The 20,282-nt window shown below is 35.7% G+C and overlaps 1 protein-coding gene across 1 annotated transcript; it reads right to left on the bottom strand.

The window, feature by feature from the left end:
* Positions 1-1,336: 1,336 nt before the first annotated feature.
* On the bottom strand, positions 1,337-10,057 carry LOC126967769 (esterase FE4-like). The gene is made up of 3 exons (XM_050812449.1): positions 9,856-10,057; positions 6,637-7,889; positions 1,337-3,867 (listed from the first exon to the last, which is right to left on the bottom strand). The coding sequence occupies exons 1-3, from the start codon at positions 10,036-10,038 to the stop codon at positions 3,690-3,692; spliced, it is 1,614 nt and encodes a 537-aa protein (XP_050668406.1). The 5' UTR covers positions 10,039-10,057; the 3' UTR covers positions 1,337-3,689.
* Positions 10,058-20,282: the final 10,225 nt, after the last annotated feature.

Genomic DNA, 20,282 nt, shown 5'->3' with positions numbered 1-20,282 from the left:
ACGTACTGGTATAGCAAAAACAACAGTACATCGCATTTTAAAAAGAAACAGTTTATACCCTTATCATATTCAACGAGTGCAGGCACTATTACCTGCTGATTATCAACGGAGGATAGATTTTTGTGCAGAGATGCTTCGCCGATGCCGACAAGATCCACTATTTTTCAATTCAATATTATGGAGCGATGAATCGTGTTTTAAAAGAGTTGGAGTGTTTAACATTCATAATTTACATGAATGGGCTGTTGTGAATCCACGTATTGTACGAGAAGATAGATTCCAGCACCAGTTTGGAGTCAATTTGTGGGCTGGAATCTTAGATGGTAAACTTATTGGTCCATTTGAGCTCCCACCGAGGCTTAATGGTGCTCGGTACTTGCAATTTTTAAGAAATGACTTAAGTAATTTATTAGCAAATGTACCACAGGAGGTATGTGAGAGGATGTGGTTACAGCATGATGGCGCACCCGCTCATTATTGCAGACAAGTGAGGGAATATTTAAACGAGTCTTACCCAAGTAGGTGGATTGGACGAGGAGGTACAATCCCATGGCCAGCTCGATCACCTGATCTTAATCCATTGGATTATTTTTTATGGGGATATTTTAAAGAATCCGTATATGAAACCGTTAACGATAACGAAAGACAGCTAAGACAAAAACTGAATGTGGTGAGTGAAAAAGTCAAAAATAATGAAAGGGCGTTAAAAAGTTTAAAAAGAAATTTTATAAGAAGATGCCGGCTATGCCTTAGAGTAAGAGGAAGACATTTCGAACATTTATTATAAGAAATAAATAAAAAAATTCTAACTATTTACTTTTGTTTTATTGTAAATTCCGCCAAGAAATTGCTATCTAATGTTGATTTAAAATAATTATTGTCTTTTATTGTTTCACAATAATGATTAATTATACCTTTTTGGAATCAGTATGAACTGCAGATGTTTTTTAAATAATGGTCCGCAAGGCTGTCATACATTTTTTTTGCACTAGCTTGCTTCAAACATCACGTTGCAAATTTAGTTATTTGATATTTGCGCATGTTTTGGTTTTTAATTTTTAATTTGGCAATATTTATTCACAAAAATGGATTTAATTGTGAAGACACATGTTTCCTCAGCCACCTTAAGTTAAGAAACAGGGCAAAATAAAAATAAAAAATATTTTTTTTCAACTTTTGTGTTGATAAGGGTAGAATTTTCAAAATAATGCTTAAAAAATCATATCTTTTGAACTACTGGCCCTAGAACAGTAAAATTTGGTGTTTTCGATAGATGATGACCACCCCTATCACGGGTATCCCGTTGGTCCACTGATTACGGGACACCCTGTATAATGACACTTTGAAAATGATCTAAAAAGGATGGCGTGATTAAAATTAAAACTAATGGCTTCTTACTTTTCCCGGCAAGGTCAAATGACTGGGACTCACTTTAGACCAGAACTTACCTATAATAGTAAAGCGGATAGTAATGTGCAAAAGGAAAAATTTGCCTTAAGTACTTGTAGTTGTCCTGTCTGCCAAAAATGAGGCATTAAGCCCAACAGAGCCCGTTGGCTGGCTGTACACAGCCATTGCAATACCACTTATATCAGATGGATCTGTGGTCTGGTGCAGAAAAATTACCCAAAAGCCCGTTATCTACTGAAACGTCCGGGCAACTAGAGCGGCTTTTTTCTTTAGTGCCAAGTTAGGTATCGTTCCAAGAACAGCATGCGATAACAACAGAAGCCATGACGTCCCCGCTGGGAGTAGCTCTAAATGCACTTCAAAACCTGCCACCCCTAAACCTATATCTACAAAAGGAGCCGAGGGCCCAGCATACATACAGTAATGACCCATACTGGCTTTCAAACTCGCTGTGGCTATTTTAACAATCCTTACTGAGAAGCCCTGTATTAGACATGGTGAGTGACGCCATGCTGCCGAAAGTTGACTTCGTCGGCAACTTTAGTATTGAATTCCACAAGAGAGGACTGGTTTAACAATCTAATTTCTTGGAAAAAAGGGCTCCTTAAATGGTATACCGATGGATCCAAGTCAGGATCTGACGTTGGCTGTGGAATCTTCGGAGAGTGCCCCAAATTTGACAAATCTGTTAATTTGGGAAATCATGCTTCCGTTTTCCAGTCGAAGGTAAACGCTATAATAGAATGGACGGAAAGCATCCTAAATAAAGGGTACGTCAGCAAGTGTATTAATATCCACACAGATAGTCAGGCGGCTCTGTCCGCTAAAGGCTCAAACAGAACAGTCTCAAAGCTTGTAGATAACTGCCGGACTATACGGAATACTCTGGTAGTAATAAAAACAGTTACACTTCAATGGGTTCCAGGACATGCGGAATTGCAAGAGTTGGTGCTAAAAGCATTCAATTTCGCCCTTCTGTGATGTCCCAAGGAGTCTTGTTAAATCAACCCTTGATACATCCTTTCACAAGAATGCATTAAACTCTCGAGCAACACTCAGATTGTCCGGTTTAACCCACTCCGAAACCCTAAGCCTTGCCTTGAACAAGAAGGCTGCGCATGAGTCACTAGGGCTAAGAAGAGAAAACTTACGCATTCTAACCAGGACACTAACGGGTTACTGCAGGTTAAACAAACACCTCTCAATCTTAGGCCTCAGAGATTGCAGAACGTGTAGATTCTGTAATAGTGCAGATGAAACCCCATTACACATCCTCTCTGAATGTGGTTCTTTAATGCGTAAACTTAGAATCTCTTTTGGAAGTCCAATGTTTCAATCACTTGAGATACGTCAGCTCACTGAAAAATATATAATAAGATTCATGAAAAGAATCAATCTTAGCAGCGAGCTATAGTTAACAGTGTCTTTCACAGTAGATCACATTGGTCTCAGTGAAACAGGGCTACACTGAACTGAACCAAAGCCACTTTACAAACCATAAGGTTAACCATAACAATTACGTCCCAGTAAGGATACTTTAGAGTTAAATGATGCACGCGGTAATAATGCACTGTTCTTTATTAAAATAAATAAAATCAATAATAAAGTTGTTTAATTTTATTTTATTGTTAAAATTTTAGGAAAACTTATAGTTAACAAATATTTACAATTATTTAACAAGATTCTGAAGGACCGCGTCCGCTACAATTTTCCTCGTTTTTTAAAAGCTGAAAATACTAGATAGAATATTATAATAGCAATTGATGATAGCAAATAGCAATACTGCTTCACGGCAGAAATAGGCCCCGTGCCATATACCATAATCTTTTTTTTTGCGCCCCGACAAAGGGAAGGGGCTAACGACGGGAGGGAGGTGGTGAATGCTCATGCATACCATCACAGCCTAAGATTGCGTTGGTTATGTGGGACTCAGGTAAAAGCTAAGTGCCTACCCACTAAACACCACCTGATGTTGGCTTTGGGCAAGTACCCTCTAAGCCTTCATCGAAGGCGACCTTCTCTTGGGGAGAGAGAGGTGCAAGCGGCACTTCCTATGGAGTTCCTGTGCAATTGAAGTGCAAAGGAAATGTAATTAAAATACATATATATACATATATGTTCATATTCTCCGTGTCAAGAATTAATTATCAGATAAAATCACATTCATTCTATATTTACCAGATCTTCTTAACTAGCTGTAACTAAATATATATATAGATAAAATTGATTGCCAACAAAAACGTGCTCTCTTTTATTTTCATACTCAAGGTGAGTTTTATCTAAAAATCATAAGGTGGTATTGGATTGTCGTAGTATCTTTCATATATAGGGTCCCAAAACAGTGCGCTATTCTCATAGATACGCTTCATTTGAAAATTGTCATCGAGGATCATATAAGCCCAATCTGATCTAAATGGTGGCCATGGAACTAACGAAGAGTTCTTCGGTACTGGCTCTCTGAAACAATGAATATTGTAACTATTATGACGGGTACTCAGGACGTATATTTTAAAAATACCTAACCCTAAAACATATTATTATATAGATCGAATTCGATCTGAAACACCCCAAAAAATCTAGTCTAGTATCTATTACTCGGGGGCGGAGAGCGCGCGGTCACAGCAGCACTTCAGGTCAACCGGTGCCTCCGGTCGAAAACACGCCATATATAGTTGATGAACTATCGATAAATCAGTGATTATAAATATTTGTCAATTTTTATTAACTATTATATTATATTTTATCATTTTCTTTCGCATTTGAGGAAGAAAATTGTTCGGCCCAGAGATTATTAGAGTGGAACTCAAACCTTATTGACATCGATAATATAATGCTCCGAAATCTGTGAAAAGTCTCGATCATCTTCGTTATAGGCATTACGTCAAGTCTATAAAACTTAATAAACCTGTGCAGCTTTCAAATATTCCACCAACAAGTACAGCTGCTGATCAACATTTCAACCGTGTATATTATCAAGTTCAAACTTGGTTAGGGCATGATTTGGAACCCCAGGTATGGGGTTGGGCGATGCGAAACGATTGTATGGAGCCTATCATGACAATTTTACCACCTGCTCCAGAAGATTTGCTAAATACAATTTTCTGCAACTGCAAGAGTGGTTGTGGTTCGCGATGCGGAAGCAGGAAAGCGGGCTTGCAATGCTCTTTAACTTGTGGCGAATGTAATGGGCAAGCTTGTCTCAATGTTCTATCATATCAGAGCGACATTAACGAAGATGGAACCTTTGACCACGAAATCATGGAAGAACTTGACATAAATGTCGTTGAAGACGATAATGAAGACCAGTTTGAAATTTACCAGCAGCCAGAAGACGACGATGAAGAGGAAGATGATTAAAATTATAAATTGTTGTTTTTGTACCCGTTATTCCATTTTTTTACTTTCAATAAAAATAATTTTATTGAATGATATTTTTTAATAAAAAGATTAATTTATAATTTATTTGTTTTTTTTTCATCATGTAAGAAGTTATTAATATTAATTAGGTTAAAATTCAGATATTATTCCTATATTTTCATTAACAATTCTGCAATGACATGGGCAGGTAAGTGTTGTTAAATAAATTAATACTGAATAAAAAGGGGAATAGGTTAGGAAAAAAATTATAAAATATAATATAATAGTTAAAAAAAATTGACAAATATTTATAATCATTGATTTATCGATAGTTCATCAACTATATATGGCGCGTTTTCGACCGGAGGCACCAGTTGACCTGAAGTGATGCTGTGACCGCGCGCTCTCCGCCCTCTATCTCGAAACCGTTCACCGTATATAAATTTTTTTAAACAATATTTTGTAGAGAATCTTGTATTCTACAATATTGATTATAAATACAAATAGCAATAAACCCATAGGAAATGAGATATTTCCAAAAAAAGCGCAAAAACCGATTTTTGTGACCTTTGACCTTGACATTTAATAGTTGCTTACACCCTACCATATGTAGGTTTTGAGACAACTTTTAGGGTGCCAATATACAAGTACGGAAACGTACCAAAGTTAGAGATGCTATACAACATATCAGAAGACTAAAATGGAAGTGGGCCGGTCATGTAGCGAGACTTGAGGATGGGCGTTGGACGAAAGTGGTCACAGAGTGGAAAGGACCAGGAAGTGTAAAGCGCAAACTATGTCGTCCGCTCAAACGCTGGTCAGATGACATACGCGAGACAGCAGGCAAACACTGGCTCGGATTGGCACAAGATAGGGATAAATGGCACAACCTGGAGGAGGCCTACACCCGCACGGGGGTTCCTATGAATGAAATCAAATAACTAATAAATACTAACAAAAATTACTTTATTTCATTATAATTACTAATCCACTAAACAAAATGTTACTTAGTTCATAGGAGCAAATAAAAAGGCTTTTTATTTTATTTTATTTTATTTATTTTATAATATACAAGTATTTTCAGACTTACAGCTGGGTATCTCGAATTCCGAGGTGAACATACTATAATGGCTGGACTAAATAAGAGAAGCTTAGGAATGATTCTTTAGTCTTTCGAAGTCTCAATATTACATAATGTATATTCATTTAGCTTTTATGCACAAGATGCCGGCTTGATTATGGGTACCACAATAGCGCCTATTTCTGCCGTGAAGCAGTAAAGTGTATACAGTACTGTATTTCGGTCTGAAGGGCGCCATAGCTAGTGAAATTACTGGACAAATGAGACCTAACATCTTATGTCTCAAGGTGACGAGAGTAATTGTAGTGCCACTCAGAATTTTTGGGGTTTTGCACAGAATGCCGGCTAGATTATGGGTACCACAACAGCGCCTATTTCTGCCGTGAAGCAGTAATGTGTAGTGATTGTGTTTCGGTCGAAAGGGCGCCGTAGCTAGTGAAATTACTGGGCAAATGAGACTATCTTATGTCTCAAGGTGAAAAGCGCAGTTGTAGTGCCGCTCAGAATTTTTGGGGTTTTTCAAGAATCCTGAGCGGCACTGCATTGTAGGCGGTATTGCAGGCATATCAATTACCATCAGCTGAACGCCTTGCTCGTCTTAACCCTTATTTTCATAAAAAACTTAAAGGCCGCCAACGCTCCTGTGATTCCTCTGGTGTTGCAAGAGATTGTGGGCGGCGGTGATCACTTAACAACAGGTGAACCGTACGCTCGTTTGTCCTCCTATTCCATAAAAAAAAAAACCTAATAAGAAATAGTAGCTTCATGATTGTTTAAAAATGACTTACCCTGAAGTTATGAAATTAATCCACAATTCTCGCATTATAGACTTTATTGTTTTATATCTATTTGAAACGCAACCTTCATTATCGCTGTCCTGAATGGCATCAGCTTGTGAACAGTGTGTTGCTCCACGTAAATTAGTATACTTAATTTGACTTGATTCTTCACCAACAAATGCAAATTGATATAAATAAAGCTTATCATTGCCAGTTTTATCATACAATCTAGCCGCTCTTAGTAATGGATATACAAGAATGTCAGTAAAATAGTTTACGTATGACAAAATGTATGTGTATGAATATTTGTCTCCGTCTTTATCTCCAAAATAATGTTGCTTTGCAAGCTGAGCTACTTTTTCTTTTTCTCGTCTACTTGGGAAATTTAAATCTGTAGGTAGCACTGAAGCAAAATTTGCATTCATTTGAACACTCCATTCATCAAAAGTTTTCATTCTTAATATACCTTCTTGTGCAGTAAAACCATATAGCATTGGCAAGTTATAATAGTTTCCATTTTTTATTAAATTGTATGGACTATCATCCAGAAATCTTTCTTGACCAATGTCTCGTTCAACACAAGGCTTAAATAAATAATTATGTCTGTCACGCAGATGATAAGCAAATAAGGTGTCATTTGAAGCAGATAGATAAAACTCTTCCAATTGTTCTATTGTATTAGGTTGAAAGTCTACTAAGCTTGCATATTGTAGTGCATTTTTTATTGGATCTACTTGGATGCTATTGTCTTGCAGGCTTCCGCCGCTTTCAATGATTATTTTAGAGAAAAGCCCTTTCGTCATTTTCGAAACAACGAAAAGATCAGCAGACTTCGCTCCTGCACTAGTTCCATCTATAGTAATATTTTCAGGATTACCACCAAAACAAGCAATATTTTTTTTTACCCATTTCAGTGCAGATACTTGATCCTTCATTCCAGCATAACCTGGAATGTTTTTAGTGCCTAAACATAAAAACCCTACAGCACCGAGGCGATAGTTAAAAGTGACAACAATTAGTCGTTTAGTTTGCATCATATTCTTGAATAGTACTTTCCCTGCGTTTTTAGTTTGAAATGAGCCTCTGTGTATATACATCAATACAGATAAGTTGGTCGCATTTGTGTCTGGGACATACACGTTGACTATGAGACAATTATGCTTTATATTGTAGTTTGTAGTTTTATTGTAGTACTGCGGGCATGCAATGTTTTTATATACTGCGTCAAGTGTATTATTCCAAACCGGCGGTGGAAGAGGTGGCTAAAAAGATATTCAATATTAATTATTGTTTTCTAATGTCTTGAACTATTTTAGTACCTGAATCCAACCAATCTACCACACGAACTGTGTCTCAATTTTGGGAAATAATATTTAGATTGAACTAAATTTCAAGGGGTAAGAACAATAGATTCAAAGAGTTTTGACATTTCCTTGCGGGAATTTATTATCTACTGGGATAGTTAATATCTATACCGGGGAGTACTTTAAACGAAGAGATATGTCAAGGTTTGTAAAAAAATTATTAAGAGATACAATTTCTGTACATTAAATTCCTCCTTTGTCTTAGTGAAGTGGACGTTCAGAGAACGCAGGGCAATTCGAGTTCTGCGTTGCCCCCGGTCAATGGATCGTGCTGATACTGGATGTGCGCCAGACCAGAGATGACAGCAATACTCCATATGTGGCCGGACCAGCACTTTGTAGAGCGCTAGAATATGGGCCGGCATGAAGTACTGCCGTGTATTTTTGACGCCCAGCTTCTTCGAAGGCAATTTAGCTTTGTCCTCCAGATGACCGCGGAATTGGCAATCGTTCGAGATTTCGAGACCCAGTATTCCGAGTACGTATCGTGTATGAGCGGCGATACGATCGATATCAGCGGATGGGATCTATGCAATCATGTTGCCAATTGGCGTTTCAACGCAGCCCATGTGGTGATCGGTTGCTGCATTATCACTATGGGACCAGTAAAACATGCGTCGATGCGGATGCGGTCATCAAAATCTATGCACAGTCAGAGTAGACAGATGTACCCTCACAATTGCCAAAGTCAAAGTCAAAAAATATGTATTCACTGTAAAACTTTATAAGTTATTTAGTGCAAGTCAGGTAGAAGTACAAAAGTTACAATAGCATTCAAATGAGTATAACAATATTCATTAACAAAACTTAGAAACATTAATTCCAAGTATCTTTTTCATTCAAATAATCTTTCATATTATAGGCCTTAGATGTTAATTAATTTTTTACGATACATAATTTTTTTTTAATAGGTAATATTTTAATGTCATTTGGGAGTTTATTATCAAATACAACACTATCCACTTTAAAAGATTTAAGTAGCAATTACGGAGTCTAGTAGATGGAATTGCGAGCTTATGTTTGTTTCAAGTATTGACATTATGTACATCACTATTCTTTTTAAATTGGCTAATATGTTTATGAGCGTATAGGAGGTTCTCGTATATTTACTGGCAGTGTACTGTCATAATATTAATTTCACTGAACCTTTCCATGATGAAGATAACGACACTTTTGAGCCCGGGACTCCCTTATTCTGTTTTTGCGCTAGGAAAGCACATGGCAAACGTCTTTTTAGCACGAATAGTAAATGTACAATCAGATATATTTCTGTCACGCCGGAAGATGTCCACTGCTGGACAAAGGCCTCCCGCAAAGATTTCCACGACGATCGGTCCTGCGTTGCCCTCATCCAACGTATTCCGGCGATCTTGACCAGATCGTCGGTCCATCTTGTGGGGGGCCTACCAACACTGCGTCTTCCGGTACGTGGTCGCCATTCGAGGACTTTACTGCCCCAACGGCCATCTGTCCGTCGAACTATGTGCCCTGCCCACTGCCACTTCAGTTTCGCAATCATTTAGACTATGTCGGTTACTTTGGCTCTCCTACGGATCTCCTCATTTCTGATTCGATCTCGTAGGGAAACTCCTAGCATAGCCTTTTCCATTGCGCTTTGAGCGACCATGAGCTTTCTCATAAGGCAATTAGTTAGCGAGCACGTCTGCGTACCGCAAGTCATCATCATAATGCATGCTTAGTTTATTATAAATTTTCTTTTTTAGTAATGTAAAAGCTGTAATTTGAAATCTTTACCTAATTAGGTATCTTGTGGCCCTCTTACCCTATATAGTACCGACGTTAGAATGTTGACCATATACTTAATACATATTTTATACATGGGCTTTGATAAATCTATTAATACCTTGTAACGATCCCGTCCCGTTGGTGGAGAAGCATAGGGTATCCCGTAATATACATAGATATCCCAACCAGACAATTTATATCCTCTCACATTTCCTTGACTAATATGAACAACACGAGATTTTGTGAAATTTGATCCATCACAAAAGTTGACAAAAATTAAAATGTACAGAAATAAAAACATTATCACACACTCCTCGAGCCTCATAAATGTTTAATGTTTGTAAATTTATTTCAACAACACCTTTAAATAAGAAATTGTTCATTCCTTGACGAATGTGTTATGAATATCATATACCGTATGTGGATCTAATTGTTTTCTGGCATATTATTAACATGTATTTATATTGTTCTATTGTGCTCTCATTCTAAGATATAACATCCGGGCGACGGATTTTTAAGAATGTACAAAACTTGATTTAAAAAAACTACAAAATAGGACATCTGGATTCGAACCTGGGTCTTCTGCTTTCCGGATCACCGAATGTCCCGTCTGAGCTATTATAATCTAGTAAATAGTGGCGAAATTTACCTTTGTATTCTAATGTTATGGTAGCAGTTTCTCATTAAAACACGGATAAAACTTTTTTAAAATTTAAACCTAGCTTGATCGATTTCTCGCCACCGAAACTACCTGTATACTAAATTTTATTAAAATCGTTGGAGCCGTTTCCGAGATTCAGATTATACTAGCCGTTTAAATTTTATACATTTTCATTTTACCCTTCCCATCTACATGGAACCAACAACAGAGCTGGTGCGACTTGTGAAGCGGCTGGAAAAGCTAAAGCCGGAGCCTAGACCCCTGTATTTGCCGTGCCGTTCTGCTATAAGGCTTTTTAAGGAAATAGCAAAAAGGTTAGTCGACATCACAGGAGACCAAAGAGCTGGCAGCTACCTCGGGCAAAGAATTAGTCTAGCTATTCAAAGGGGGAACACTACCAGTATCTTCGGAACATTGCCTAAAGGGACTCCTTTGAATAATATATTTTTGTTAGTATATTATAATTCTTAAGGTTTTTAGTTTATGGTTCATTTATTATAATAAATAATCCTCATTGTGTATTAAATTACTGTGGTTGCGCTCGATTAATCGTCTCGAGCATAAAAAGTTACCCAACTACCTGAGATACATAATGGCGATTTCACAATTCTTTTAAATTTCGTAATAAATATTTTATTTTGTACATTTTCTGGGTTATCCTAGATCTAAGTTCAGTTGTTTCCTTTTTTTACAACATGATTGTTAAAAAAGAATTAATAATAATAATAATAATAATAATAATAATAATAATAATAATAATAATAATAATAATAATAATAATAATAATAATAATAATAATAATAATAATAATAATAATAATAATAATAATAATAATAATAATAATAATAATAATAATAATAATAATAATAATAATAATAATAATAATAATAATAATAATAATAATAATAATAATAATAATAATAATAATAATAATAATAATAATAATAATAATAATAATAATAATAATAATAATAATAATAATAATAATAATAATAATAATAATAATAATAATAATAATAATAATAATAATAATAATAATAATAATAATAATAATAATAATAATAATAATAATAATAATAATAATAATAATAATAATAATAATAATAATAATAATAATAATAATAATAATAATAATAATAATAATAATAATAATAATAATAATAATAATAATAATAATAATAATAATAATAATAATAATAATAATAATAATAATAATAATAATAATAATAATAATAATAATAATAATAATAATAATAATAATAATAATAATAATAATAATAATAATAATAATAATAATAATAATAATAATAATAATAATAATAATAATAATAATAATAATAATAATAATAATAAATCATTTTATTTCAGGCTACAAAGCCCAAACCATACATATACCTTATAGTCTAACATACATATTTATATAACTTAAATCTATCTCATATATTTGCGGCGATCTGATGCGCGGGTTTGGTAACTTCTGGTGGTCGGCGACGTCCGCGATACTTGCGGAACACGACCCCACTTCAGCCACAGCTTCACGTCCAGGAAGGTCGATATAATGTTTCTTTATTTATGAAAATACGGGACGAGAGGAGCAGGACGTTCAGCTGATGGTAATTGATACGCTCTGCCCATTACAATGAAGTGTCGCTCAGGAGTCTTGAAAAGCATTAAAATTCTGAGCGGTAATACAGTTGCACTCGTCACCTTGAGACATAATATGTTAAGTCTCATTTGAACAGTAATTTCACTAGCTACGGCGCCCTTCAGACTAAACCACAGTATTGTTTATGCATTACTGCTTCACGGTAGAAATAGGCGCCCTTGTGGTACCCATATCTAGCCGGCATCCTGTGCAAAGGAGCTTCCCACTTGTTGTTCAGTCAACATCAGTCAGTTCAACATGTTGTCGGGACGCGAACAACAAAAGAGTCAAAGTCTACTACTGCGTGACGCGTCACCAACTTTTCGACCCCCAACCGGAACCTTGTCTTCTCCGCTAAGCACTGAACAATGTCGTAAGCCTTAGTTGTGTGGTGAAAGCAAGAGACTACGGGACCCATGAGCTGGGTCCCTCTTATCGGCCTCCTCTTCTTCCGCTCCACCTTCATAACTTTCTACCTTTCATCCCTCCTGCGGGGCAGCATCCGATCTGTTTTCATCAAAACCTCGTACAGGAGAGTATTGACGTTGATGATCACTCGTGAAATATGTCACACGGATCTGGATGATACTATTCTCGTCCATACTATCAATTACGTGCTGAAGGAATGCCAGAAATTCATTGGCTATGAGTTTTTCGGGTGGCATCGCATAAATATCTTTCGATATTATGAATCTGAACTAAACTGCGTAAAAAACATATTCAATGAATTATTACAATACTAAAGAATCTAAGTAAATTCACCTTTGATAAAAGATTCCTAATTTTATTTTATAGGTATTTTGTATGTGATAGTATTTTTTTTGCTTTTATAGAAGCTGAAGTTCTAAAGCAAATTGCAATATTCTTAACAATAAGCATTTTCGATAAAAAAGTAGGTATTGAACAAATATCTTCCAATCGTGTTTTTAGTTTTGGCATCGGAAAGAAAAAGGTTTGATAATATTGTCGCGTAGCAACGCTTCGACGTAAATGACGAGAGTTGTCAAACTTCAAGACATTGATAATTTCAACAGCTTCATCAGCATTACTCGTAGCTCAGCGGGTAAGTGTTTACTTTCGACGTTGTAGATTCGACACACCTACCAGTGTATGGAATTTTATGGGTTTTTTAAAGTTAATGGAAATTTCTAGTAAGTTCAAGATCAAATCGAACAGAGTAAAAAGGATTGAAAATGTGTAAGCAGGATAAAAATAGTAAAAGAAATTTCTAGTATAATTTAAATTTAAAGATAGAATGGGAGAATCATTTTGAAAATAGAACAGATCCAGGGGTATATAAGCCGTACTAAGCGTGGCCTACGGCAGTTCTAGTTCTGACTCGAAAGTGCAAAAGGAAGAAGAAGAAGAAAAGAAGTAGTGAAAAGATATATGAAAAGATATAGATAGATCCAGGTCAGGAAGAAGAATATACAAGACACTTAGTGTTCGGTGCGGTGTGACGCGTTGAAGGTACCGCCTCCCACAAGAGGAACATCGGCAGACCGGCGAAGTGCATGTTCAGAAAAGTGAACGCAAATATAGACTCGTTCATATAAGCGGAGTATTTATTTCCAATCCCTGACCCACTCTCGTGTCAATATTTTGTTTTAATCTAATCGTTTGGTACGATATTTCGTTAATTTGTAACTTAACTAACTTTCATTTACTTTAAAAAAGTAATAATTTAATATCAGTTAAGCTAAGTTCTAGTTCTACCTTGGACAAACAATCCAGGTCCAATTTCGCGAAAGAGGTCACTCGTCGAATCCTACTCTGATAGGAAGCTCCCTAAAATATTTCGTCGAAATACCACAGTGTCTGAAGACGAAGGTTTTCAATCAGTGTGTGTTGCCAGTGATGACTTACGGTACGCAGACGTGGTAGCTATTTGGACCTGATGAGAAAGCTCATGGTCGCTCAGAGGGCAATGGAGAGGGCCGGAGTTTCCCTGCGAGATCGAGTCAGAAATGAGGAGATCCGTAGGAGAACCAAAGTCACTGACATAGCCCAAATGATTGCGAAACTGAAGTGGAAGATGGCCTGAAAAGTCCTCGAATGGCGACGACGTACCGGAAGACGCAGTGTTGGTAGGCCCCCCAGAAGATGGCCCGACGATCTGGTCAAGATCGCCGGAACACATTGGATGGGGGCAACGCAGGACCGATCGTCGTGGAAATCTTTGGGCGAGGCTTGTCCAGCAATGGACGTCTTCCGACATCTTAATACTTATTATAGTAATTTTATTTATTATTTACAAGTAAGACCATAACGAAATCTATTTATACCGTGAGTGTTAATATTCTGTATGTAAAGAACATAATTTAAACTTAAATTGCAGTAAATTTTGCAATGTATATTACTTGTGAATTTAATTTAATATGGATTTGGTTTGTCAGGTTTCAAAACTACTTCTCATATTTTTCTATTTCCTGTATTTTTTGTATATTTGTTTATATAGTATTAGTTTTTTACATAATTTAATAAACTATTCATTCTTAACTATGCTGCAGGAACAAAGGATATTGAAATAAAAGGTAATTAAACTTTAACAACAACTTGGCTGAGTTAGCAACCCCAAGCATAATAATCGTCTGTATAATAATAAAACCTCTTTATTTCACAAATAAAATGTGAAAAACAAAATTTTAGTGAAAGATGCGGGACTCGAACCCACGACCTCTGGCGTTCCGTGCCAGTGCTCTAACCATCTGAGCAAACCATTCGAGTGACGTATCGTCATAAAATCTATGTATGCTTTGTTCAACTCTCAGGTTGTGGCTACCTCTTTATTTTCCTTACTTACATATAAAAAAATCTATTTACAGTGAAAACTAAATTTAAATCTTAATTTTATACACTTAATATAAATTAAATATATTTGTAGAAATTTAATTCCTATAGTAGTAGTAAAGGCCTCCTCAAACAGGTTTGCTATAACATGGCTCGTCATACTCAATGAATGGCATTGCTTGCGGCGACGTCGTGTGCTGGGTCGTCTCCTTCTCTCAAATATGTGCGAAGGGAACGATGGCTGGTTCATGCGTCAACTCGTCTACGATCGATCAATCTATTTTTGTGTCGCGATTAATATTATTCTATTCCATCCACAGATCCGCAATAGAGTCAATAGAGTCTCCTTCCCTCAAATATGTGCGAAGGGAACGATGGCTGGACCATGCGTCAACTCGTGAACGGGTGCTGCTTGAGGTTCCAGGTCGAACTGTTACAGTTAATAAATCATTATATTTATTGGATGCAATTACTAATTGTATAGTAATAATATAATAATAGTAATCACGACCACCATGTTCACGAAGAATCCTAACTCAACCAATGAGTACAAGCTATAGCGTGGCGGCGACGTGGGGCGGGTCGTTCCCTTCCCTAAAATATGGTCGAGGGAGGCGATGGCTGGTCCATGCGTCATGCTCGTGAACGGGTGCTACTCGTGGGGGCTGGATGATCTTGTTACCGGGAGGTCTGCTTGATGTGTTTTTTTATTATTGTTATTTCCTTTAAAGTTAAAGTTATTATATATTTTATTTTATGAAATGCTCACATAATGCCTCTATTTATTTACGGTATGTGTGGATTGATGCATCTACTATACTCAATAACTCTTGTGTTAATAAGTATTAATTTACTTTTTTTTTCTTTTTTTGACTTACTCATGTAAGCCTTTCAGTTTTTGACATTTGAGTATTTTTGTTGCGTCACTTTGCATATATTGTTATTGAAATGATTTGTAAAACAACTAAAATGTAAATCTTGACTTAAAAGAGTGGCAATGAGTTTCTTGCTACTTCTTCTCATTAGCTCAACCCTTTACGAAATAGCGGTAAATTCAATAAGAAACAATATTTGTATATTTTTTTTGACATTCATAAGTGTCATTTTTGTGACCTACATGAATAAAGTGTTTTTGAATTTGAATTTGAATTTGAATATAAAGGTGGATGTATCCAATATACGATTAAGTACTTACTTATATTAAGTTAGTATATATACAGTTAATTATTTATTATTTTTTATGAAATGATTAATATAATTTAAACACGACTCATATATTGGATGCAGCACCATACAAACTAATTTGTTATGTATATTACAGCCATTGTAAAATACTATATTTGATTGAAAAGAGTGGCCGTTGAGTTTCTCATATACATATGTTCTTCTCATGAGCTCCACTTTTTACGAACATATGGTAAATTCAGTAATTTAAAAGTTTATTCATTTGACGTATTGAGTTGGTAAATTAAAAGTGTAAAATAAGTCTTCTCTACAAAATTTTACTTTCTACTGTTATAATGTCTGCATATTAAATATTTTTTCAATAAAAAATTTAAACAAAATGCACTTATATTAACCGAGTCAAGAAAATCATTGTCTGTTTTTTCACGCTTATCTCCGAAACAGCTAAACCTTTTTGGATGTGGTTTGCAAGTTTGCTGTAACGTGTACGTTTGTTGAAAGCTGTTCCATTTCAATTTACAAATAAAGACCTAGAAAGGTCTACTAATATAGTTATGTAGTGTGTTAATCACGTCATGTCTATTGGCATTTAGACGCTTTTAAACACGCATGGCGTTTTAAACAGCACTAGTGTATTCTATGTAAAAACACACACGCTGTGTTTTAGCCGTTCATGTGTAAATCGAAATAATACACCGAATTATACGCAGGCGCCTGCTCTTCTAATTAATTTTATAGTGAAAAGCTTAGTTTGCCGAAAATTCTGGAAGTGCCTCATTCTTGAGGAGGGACTTTAGATCACAGCACGGACATGCAAATATAAATGTATAGTGGTACTGCAACGTGTATAGGCCTCGGAAAAAGTTTACGTGATAAATAATTAGTGTTTCTTAATCTGAGTTACCTTGATTCCAGAGAGTAGATTGGTGCCCGTGTTTCAATAATAAGTGTTATCACACACAAACTTGAAGCAGACATTACACTGAACACTACCTTATTCTGAACACATTTCTCGAGGTTCGTGTGTTTGTGTACATTGGTTAAGGCAACTGAGTGAAATCATTGTGTGAATATACTAGAAGAATCTTCATTCACCAAGAACTAATAACCACAGTGCATAACCATCACACCATGAGGTTCGAAATTATACTAATTCGTGTCATAGTTTTGTGATAATAAATAAAAGTTATAATGTGAGGGTAATTTTAAATTTTAAATTGCACAAAATATAAACAACTAATCTCGTAACGTCGTTAAGATCACGTATTAAAACACACGTTTACAAATTTCATTCAACCAAGTGTGTACTGTGTAGCTGTGCAGTAAAAGGACGTCGGATTGGTTCAATCCCAAGATATTATATAAGTGAACCATTTTATATTATATATTTTCTAAATTCAGGTGTTATATTCTTATTTTTGTTTTTGCTCTATTCAGTTTTTTTTTTTTAATAATAAAGATAAAATTAATCTATGAACAAAGAAACAATGAACATTACTGTTCGTAAGAAGACCACACCTCCTTCTTCAGCACCTGATCCTAAAGTGGACAATGAAAATTAATTATCAGCTATAAGTGATCGAGTTCTCACTTCATTTCGGTCTGAGATTCCGCGTATGTTATCTAGCGCTCTCCACAAAGAGTTATCTGAAATAAAGCAAGAACTGCTTGAATATCGGAAGTCAATTGACTTTTTGAGCAGCTCTCACGATGATTTAATAAAAGCCGTGGAGCGTCTAAGTTCCGAAAATACGCAGCTGAAAAAAGAAAACGGATCTCTGAGCTCTACCGTACTTAATTCATCCGAAATAAATTGAACAATCTGGAACAACACCTGCGGGAAAATAATTTAGAATTAAACGGTGTACCTGAGAATCGTTCTGAGAGCTTGCCTAATTTAGTACAACAATGTGCAAATGTTATTGGCCATAAATTTAACGATGCTGATATCGTTCACTGTACGAGAGTCGCAAAACGGGATAAAGATAGCAAGTTACCTAGTGCAATTGTTGTAAAGTTCAAAAGCCTAAAATGCAGAGATGACTTCTATTCCGCTGTATTTCGGTATAACAAAGCGAATCCCAATGAAAAACTAAACACCGCATTACTCGGCATAAATGGACATAAAAAACCTGTATATGTCTCGGAACACTTGTCCCCTCAAAACAAATTTTTACACGCTGCAGCCAGGAAAAAAGGCATAGAGTTAAAGTACTCGTTTGTTTGGATTCGGAATGGAAAAATTTATGTTAGGAAATCTTCCGACTCAAAATACATTTTGATCAGAAATGAAAAAAGTCTTGAATTAATGAGTTAAAACATCTTATTCCTAACGGTACACTTTTTGCAAACGATACTTATTTGACTTCTCTTTTTGTACAAATGGCTATCTCTCTATATCACCAGAATGTATGAGGTTTAAAGTCTAAAACGATTGATGTGCTTTTTTGTGTAATAATTTTGAGATTGTATGCTTAAGTAAAACGTGGTTAAATGTAAATATCAACTCTTCTGAATTGTTCGATGATCGGTATTTTGTAATGCGCAGAGATCGAAGTGAAAATTTCCTTAAACATTTAAAAAAAAACATGGTGGAGGTGTACTTATGGCAATATCTAAAAAGGTTGAATATGTCCTGAGATGCGATTGGCAATCCGACTTGATGGAGGATTTATGGATTCAAATAAAAGTAGATCCTGTTACTACTATCAATTTATGTGCAGTATATTTACCGGATTACCTACCCACCAGCCTATATGTAGAATTTCTTAATAAATGTCAAAATATTATGAGCAGCCATCCAAACCATAAAATCTGCATTATTGGTGACTTTAACTTGGGTAGTATGATGTGGTCGAACCAAACAGGACTTCCTCTAAGCAACGTGTGCGAAAAATCTAGAGCATTGTTTGAGTTTTTCCAGCTGACTATATCAAAACAACTTAACTACATTCCTAACCACTTAAATATAATCTTGGACTTGGCGATAACGATAACTTGCCGCTTAGACTCACACCACTCTCCCTTTGAGCTTACCCTACTTAGTGGTCGAGCCCCGTTGCTTGAACTCAACAACTCTATAACTGAGAAACTCTGTTTTCATAAGACCAATTACGAGAGCTGTAATAGGGAAATTCAAGACTTTGAATGGGAGCAGTCGGCTTTGCAACTTGATTGTGATGTGTTCGTTCATTGTTTTTATAACACTTTGTATGAAATAATTGAAAAGTACACACCCAAAACCAAAGTAAGCAAAAAATCTTATCCCGTTTGTTTTTCTACTGGGCTAGTAAAGTTGCTAAAATCTAAATTTAAATTTCATGTGAAATTTAGAACTTACGGTAATCCAAGAGATTATGATACTTTTGCAATTTTAAGATGTAGAGCTAAGGTAGTTTTTCATCAATGTTTTCGCACATATATAAATCGCATAGAGTCTGATCTGGCTATAAACTTAAAAGCGTTTTGGCGTTACACTAAAAATAAGAAAGTCACTAATGCCTACCCAAGACAGATGAGTTACAATAACCGATACGCTAATGATGGCCCTGGCATTGTGAACTTGTTTGCTGATCATTTCTCGTCGGTTTACTCTATGAACGCTAATAGTAATGTGAACTATATTCCTGACTTTCCTCTTTCGGCTTTTTCAATCTGCCAATTTTCAGTGTCTCTAGAAAATGTTATTCAACAGCTTAAATCCATTGATTTATCCAAAAATTCTGGACCAGATGGTATACCACCCATTTTAATTCGTATGTGCGCTGTGAGTCTCGCCAAACCCCTCGTTCTTATTTACAACAAATCACTACAAAATGGAATCTTTCCTGCTTTATGGAAGATTGCTAAAGTAACACCAATATATAAGACTGGGGACAAAACAGATGTCACAAACTACCGCCCGATAACCATTCCAAGTTGGTTCGCCAAAATTTTTGAAAGGCTTGTGTATGCACATGTCTTTAACCATCTGAAGCCCATCTTAAGCTCACGTCAGCACGGTTTCTTTGCGGGTCGTTCAACTGTTTCTAACTTACTGGTATATACTTCATTCTTATGTGACACAATCAACGATAAGAGTGAGGTTGATTCAATATATACAGATTTTGCGAAAGCTTTTGACTACGTTCACCATTCAGTGCTTTTATGTAAGCTACATCACCTGGGAATTCATGGTAATCTTCACAGATGGCTCACATCTTATTTATCAAATCGTACGCAACTAGTTGCGGTGAGTGGCTTCGAGTCAGTCCCATTTCTTGCT

The sequence above is a fragment of the Leptidea sinapis genome, chromosome 13 (assembly GCF_905404315.1).
Source record: "Leptidea sinapis chromosome 13, ilLepSina1.1, whole genome shotgun sequence".
Taxonomy (NCBI): Eukaryota; Metazoa; Arthropoda; class Insecta; order Lepidoptera; family Pieridae; genus Leptidea; species Leptidea sinapis.
Note: the sequence above shows the minus strand (reverse complement) of the source record. Positions and strands in the feature narration are given on the sequence as shown.

Coding starts and splice junctions, on each gene's coding strand:
- LOC126967769 (XM_050812449.1), bottom strand. CDS start 10,038: ATGTTTTTATTTCTGTACATTTTAATTTTTGTCAACTTTTGTGATGGA. Junction 7,890..9,855: donor CGGGACGGGATCGTTACAAG/GTATTAATAGAT, acceptor ATATCTTTTTAG/CCACCTCTTCCACCGCCGGT. Junction 3,868..6,636: donor ATTAATTTCATAACTTCAGG/GTAAGTCATTTT, acceptor TCATTGTTTCAG/AGAGCCAGTACCGAAGAACT.